Genomic DNA, 6908 nt, shown 5'->3' with positions numbered 1-6908 from the left:
AGTTTGCACAGTTTGAATATGAGACTAAATGATTTGTTACGGTGGCTGCTGTCGCAGTTTTCCAGTCTTTCTGCTTTCCAACTCACAAGTGCTTGAAGCTTTGCTCTTTTTTTTCCCCACAAAAAAAAACTGTTTTTTTAAGAGCCCAAGTCCACTAGATTAGACGACATAGCGTTCAGTATAGTGTCATGGTGCACCGAGTGGTGATGGTGCACTGAGTCTGCGCCGCCGGGCACTGGGATTGCGCTGGGTCCCGGCGGGGGCGCAAGGCCGTGAAGGGACGCTAAGCCCGGGTTTGGGCCGAGGAGTAGAGCCGGGCTCGGGGACGTGTGATCCGGGGTCCCTGACGGTGTTTTATCGTCGTCCGAGCTCCCCAAAAGAGTTTTATTGCCGTTCATGGAAGAACTTAGTGGGTTGTGATTGTTGTTGTTGGAGTTTTCATTGTTTTCCCTGAGAAAATAAAGAGGAAGAAGGAAAAAAATAAAAGCATATTTAGAACTGATGAACAAACTCATGCAACAAGTATAAAAAAGGGGAAAAAAATTCAATGAAAAAAAGTGCCAAATATAAAAACTTATTTTTTTTTAAATAGCAGCATAGTTATTTAGAAAACAAACACAAAGACACGCACATAATGATTCCGTGTTTAGCAGGATATTAACTGATTTGCTTCATTTTTCCAGCCCACAAAAAATTATAAAAGGACTTATCAAAGCTTAAATCACTGACGCGCAAGATGCCAACAATTAACAAGTCTGCGAAATAATTGGAGGCTTGTCTCCAAAATGTTGTTGGCGAGACACTGAGAGGAGACAATAAGCCTCAAGTCTCAAACCCTTTAATTGCATGTATTTGTATTTAGAGCTAATTGGACGAGGCCAGAAAGGAGAGCGCGTCTCGTAATGAAGGACGAGCCAAACGATTTCGAAACGTGCGCAATTTCTGGTTCCATGTGGCACGGACACGGTCCGAAATGTTCCCCAACGGCGACATGATTTACGTGGAGCTTTCAGGCCGAATTAGTGGCCAGAGGGTGAAAGGAGACACCAGCCGAGCGAGCGAACACATGACTGGAGAGGGAGCCTCTCTGCACAGCCGCACCAGTGATTTCCAAACTTTGCAAAACTTGAACCGAAGAAGGGTCAGAGAGGAGGCCTCATCCAAACCCTCCCCAGAACACCTTTTTAAACATGTGTTTCTTTGCACGTATGGCAACGATATTTGTTTGATGTGGATGTGAAAGTAAAACGTCATTTTAGACTGAGCGTAGTTACTGAAACATAAAACAGGATGAATCTTCTGTATCCTTGTAATCAGCTGACGACCAGCCTTTAATTTCCTGCTTTTTAGTTTTTAAACGCAGCGCATAATTTTCAAAAACATTTACAAACAAGCAGCAGAAGTTCAAATAGCGTTTGAATTTAAGTAGACTGCTGGTAGAAAATCAGGATGCATTGTAACAAAAGCGTCAAGTTTTGTCAGTTTGGCAAAAAAAAAAAACGCGCACTAACTTGTTTAAGCGCATTTTTAAAAACACCTTTTTTGGTTTCATTTAATAATAATAATCCTCTTGAGGTGTGTTTTTTTTACCTTTCCTTGGCCTCAGCTGCTCGGTCTCTCTGCCGTCGGTTTTTGAACCAGTTGCTGACCTGTGTGGTCGTGAGTCCCGTGGCCTCCGCCAGCTCGCGTTTCTCCCGCGGGGACGGGTACGGGTTGTGGGTGTACCACTCCCGGAGGACGCTCCGGCTCTTCTCCTTGAAGCAGTAGCTCGTCTCCTCGCCGTCCCAGATGGAGCGGGGCAGGGGGAACTTTCTGCGCACGCGGTACTTCCCCACCGCGCCGAGCGGGCGGCCGCGCAGCTTCTCCGCCTCGATGTAGTGCGCCTTGAGCCACAGCTGCTGCAGCTTCGGGTGGTTGTGCGGCGAGAACTGGTGGCTCTCCAGGATCTTGTAGAGCTCGCGGAAGTTGCCCCGGTGGAAGGCGACCACCGCTTTCGCTTTGAGGACGCTCTCGTTCTTGTGGAGGTGCTCGCACGCCGGCAGCGACCAGAGGAAGCGCCCCAGCCGCTCGATGTTCCCCCCTTGCTGCAGGACTTCGCACACGCACGCCACTTGCTCCTGCGTAAAACCAAACGTCGGCAGCATGGACATGGCGACGACCGGGACAGATTCAACCGTGCCTCACTTCCACCGTCTCTCCTCTCAGGCTCTCATGAAACCAAGACGCATGAAGTCCACAAACTGTCCAAAACGGTCCAAAAAGAGCAGTCTGAAACTTACAGCTGTTCGATGTTTAGCGAGATCCACCTCGGTGCTGCAGGAGAGGCTCAAGCCTTTTCAGCCATGTCAAACTCCAGGCGACAATTCCTCATAAAGTTGCAGCGAAAGACAGACATTTGCTACTCCTTCCACCGTCCTCCACCTTCCTGCCGCTACAACAAAAACTTCTCACACAGACCAGACTCGCTGGCTCGTTTTAATAATATTATTCTAAGCTGGCAAGACTGGCGATTATATGAACTCTGATTGGTCGGATACCTGACCCGGGGATGGTGAGGATAAGACAATAGCCTTAGTCAAATTATTTGCCATGGTTACGCTGTCACTCAAAGTAACCTGACACGCTCTGAGGTGGCTCCTTGGCAAAGTCAACCCAATTGTTCCCCCTCAAGACCATCCCGCCTACCAATAGAAATATTGCTCAGATTCTTTTTTTTTTTTTACTCTGTCTAATACGTTTTTTTCCACCCCCTTCTCTGTACTTTCACTTTGACAGACACCTCAGGCAGCCAAAGAGCGCAGAGCTGTAGGGGAAGTTCAGAGAGCTGCGGTGATCTGATCCTGCAGCTGGAGGGAGGATGGCGCCAGAGCGCACAAAGTCCGCAGCTGCAGTGCGCCTTCATGCCGCTGTCACTTCCCAGCAATCAATCAGTGGATCCGTGCAACTTTGAAATGAGCAGTGAATATATGACATCAACAAAAAGAAAAATATTTTTTTTCAAATGATAAATGAAATGATAAATAAAGAAATGATAAATTTCCAGAATTGCGCAGCTGAGGGCGTCAGCACGTTGGAGTAGCTCTGTTACTTTTATTGAGATTTTCTTTTCTTTTCTTTTCAAGCGTTCATTCCTGCCTTTCTGTGGAAAAAGTAACTTTTGGACGGCTGTTCATTTGTGTTTTGGGTGCTGTGCAGCTGGATTGGTTTTTGCCAATATTTTTTTTTATACTTTGCTTTTTGTTATGATGCGTAAAAATAGCAACAGGGTGGTTTACAACAGGGAGCAGCTGATTAATATTGCAAAACCTGAAATAATGCATGAACTGAAGCCACAAATCCCAGAGGAGTTGAAAAGGAGGCATTGTGGATGCAGAGCTGGAGCAAAGAGGCAGAGAGAAGGAGAAGGAGGAAGTTCAAACCATCACTTCCATCAATCCTAATGGGCAACGTGAGATCATTAGCTAACAAACTGGATGAACTTCAAGCCCTGACAAGGACTCAGCAAGAGTATAAGGAATGCAGTATTATGTGTTTCACTGAGACATGGCTGCAGGATCATGTCCCTGATGCCAACATCTCTCTGCCAGGCTTCCAGATTATACGAGCAGACAGAGATTTAAAGAGCAGCGGGAAAAAGAAAGGAGGTGGATTAGCAGTGCTTGTCAACAACAGATGGTGTCATCCAGGACATGTTACTGTGAAGTTTTGTCACTGCAGTCCAGACATTGAACTCAAAGTCAAGATCAGAGACAGCAAGGAGGTTTATAGAAGGAAGCTGGAGAGTAAACTGAAAAGGAACAATATCAGAGATGTGTGGTCAGGGATGAAGAAGATCACAGGTTTCAAGCAAAAGGAGAATCGGATGGATGGAAATCTGGACAGAGCAAATGAGCTGAACACATTCTTCAACAGGTTCAGCTCAGGAACAAACTCATCTTCCTCCTCCTCCTGCTCCCAGCCAAACAGACATCTCACCCTCCTTTGACCCACAGCTTTCAAACTTCAGATGTTTTGTCTTCAACCTCAGTCATGGACTTTTCTTCTACATCCACAAGTTTGTCTTCAACTAAATCAGGAGATGCTGCTGCTCTCTTTCCCTCCCCCTCCCATTTTTCTGTATCTAGAAGTCAGGTGAAGAGGCAGCAAGAGAGACTGGACCAGAACAAGGCTGCAGGTCCAGATGGTGTCAGCCCCAGAGTCCTGAAGGCCTGTGCAGACCAGCTCTGTGGGATTCTGCAACACCTCTTCAACCTTAGCTTGACCCAGGAGAAGGTGCCAGTGTTGTGGAAGACATCCTGTCTGGTTCAGGTACCAAAGAAAACTCACCCATCAGCCCTCAATGACTACAGACCTGTTGCCCTGACATCCCACATCATGAAGGTCCTAGAGAGGACTTCCAGCACACGTCAGACTGCTGTCATCTACAGAAATACTCAGATGACTCTGCAGTTGTTGGGTGTATCAGAGATGGACAGGAAGCTGAGTACAGAGAGCTGGTGGACCGCTTTGTGCAACACATTCTCACTCCCGAGTCGTCACATATTGACGTTTTTCAAAGGTCCCTTTGCGTCCAATTTTGACGCATCAGGTGACCCCCTCGCGTCAGTCCTTGCCGCCCGCGGCTTTTCCGGGTTGCGCCACCAGGGGTCTTTGGGTCGGGGGTCTGAGGTTAACATTAGGGATCAGGATAAATGGTTAAGTTTAGGGACTGGGGTCAGGGATAGGATGTCTACAGTGAACATTAGGTAATTTTAGGCTTTGCAACACGTAGTTGCCATGAATTTCCTACATTTTCTAAAAATGGTTAATTTTACGTATCAGGGTTAATGGTTAATTTTAGGTACTAGGGTCTGGGACAGGATGTCTAAAGTGAATAAACGTAATTTCACGCTTTGGGACGGTAGTATTTGTGCATTTTCTACACTTTGAAAAATTACGACAACAGATTCCGCCCCATCCCGTCAAAATATGACGCAAGGGGGGCACCTGATGCGTCAAAATTGGACGCAAAGGGACCTTTGAAAAACGTCAATATGTGACGACTCGGGAGTGAGAATGGGTTGCTTTGTGACATGGTATGGGAACAATCATCTCATCTTGAATGTCAACAAAACAAAGGAGATGATTGTAGATTTCAGGAGAAATAGTGCTAGATCAAACCCTGTTTCCATCATGGGAGAAGAAGTGGAGGTTGAGGAATATAAATACCTCGTTGTTCATCTGGACAACAGACTGGACTGGAGACTCAACAGTGAAGCAGTCTACAAGAAAGGACAGAGCAGACTGTACTTTTTAAGGAAGCTGAGATCCTTCAATGTCTGCAGCAAGATGCTGCAGAACTTCTACAAGTCTGTTGTTGAGAGCGTCATCTCTTCTGCCATCATGTGTTGGGGCAGCAGCATCAGAGCCAGGGACCTAAAAAGGCTAAACAACCTGATAAAGAAGGCTGGTTCTGTTCTGGGGACGACTGTGGAATCTCTGGAGATGATGGTGCAAAGAAGGATTTTACATAAAATCAAGAACATTGTGGACAACCCTGACCATCCTCTTCATCAGACTGTCATAGAAAAACAAAGTGTCTTCAGTTGGAGACTTCTTCAACTTCGCTGTAATACAGACCGCTACAGAAGATCTTTCCTGCCCACAGCCATCAGCATCTACAATAAGTTTTTAGTTAAATGAGTTACAACAACACCTAATTTCCCTCTGGGGTCAATAAAGTATTTTTGAATCGAATTGAACTGAATGATAACATTCAAATGAGGAAATGTCGCATTAATTAGGACTTTATATTTTCTATTTCTAACTTGAAGTTGGAAACATCTCACAAACTTCATCAGTAAAACTAAAGTGTGCACATGCAAAATTATTCTAAATGACAAAAAATAATTTAGAGACGTGACCTCCTAGAAAAATAATATTTAAAAACAATAAACTTGTGGGGAAAACTCGCGCGCAGTTGTAATATTTCCAAACAGGAGCACGGCACCTTTATATTATTTATGATAAACTTATTATTATTATTTGACAGACAGGTGTTGTTCGTGTTGATAACAATCGAGGGCCTGTTGTTACCAAAGATGATGGATTCTTAAATGAGTGCACGAGGCAGGGACTGCAGCAGTGCGCATGGAACAATCTTAGGTTTGAGCAGCCGATCTAATGGAAGCAGCAGCCTGTCTGCAGACTGTGCAGCGCAGCGCGCAGGAGCCTGGAGAGGCTGTCGGCTTTCAGCTGAGAGGGAGAAGAAAACACATCAGCAGGAACACCGGTGAGATAAAAAAAATAACTTTATTTAATTAATAAAAATGTCTGAGAATAAATCCACTGTTCCTGCGTAAAACGCAGGGTCACAAGCAGCTTCAAGTAGGAAACTTAAATATTTAACTGATTTGGGAGAAAAAATGATGATTTTGGTTCAAATGAGCGCAAAAGCTTTTTTGTTTGCGGAGCAGTTAGACTCAGATACGCACGTGCGTCACGCGGATGCTCGAGTTTATTTTTTGACTGTGGGGCCAAAGATTGACCCGTTGGTAGATTTCTATCATCTCACCGTGAGACCTCTTCATTATTGTCAGCCACACCACATCCCTCCACACAGCTGCTCCAAACCACGCGCGCGCGCACACACACATACACGCATCTCTTTTTCTAAAATCATTACTTGTGTGGTAAAAGAAAATCTCTAAAGTCTGCAAAATCTTTATAACGTTGATATTTTCCATTTTTCATGTTCGTTTTTAAAATATCGTTTAAACTCAAATAACAAATATGAGCAGAACAGTTTGCTATAATTACATTTTCCTTTTTACTTAGGTCCACTAATTGTTCTGCTTCTGATCAGGCCTTATTATAATTAATATTATTTTAAAAAATCTGTATGTCTTGGCCCTATGAGACACTTCATC

The 6908-nt window shown here is 44.8% G+C and overlaps 1 protein-coding gene across 1 annotated transcript; it reads right to left on the bottom strand.

The window, feature by feature from the left end:
- Window positions 1-120: 120 nt before the first annotated feature.
- six2a (SIX homeobox 2a) lies at window positions 121-2663 on the bottom strand (the record flags this gene model as incomplete). Its single annotated transcript, XM_014029759.1, is given in 2 exon segments — window positions 121-450; window positions 1591-2663. Coding segments are annotated over 2 exon segments (873 nt in total). The 5' UTR covers window positions 2151-2663.
- Window positions 2664-6908: the final 4245 nt, after the last annotated feature.

The sequence above is a fragment of the Austrofundulus limnaeus genome, unplaced genomic scaffold (assembly GCF_001266775.1).
Source record: "Austrofundulus limnaeus strain Quisiro unplaced genomic scaffold, Austrofundulus_limnaeus-1.0 Scaffold0, whole genome shotgun sequence".
Taxonomy (NCBI): Eukaryota; Metazoa; Chordata; class Actinopteri; order Cyprinodontiformes; family Rivulidae; genus Austrofundulus; species Austrofundulus limnaeus.
The sequence above is the reverse complement of the archived record's forward strand: the minus strand, read 5'-3'. Positions and strand labels throughout refer to the sequence as shown.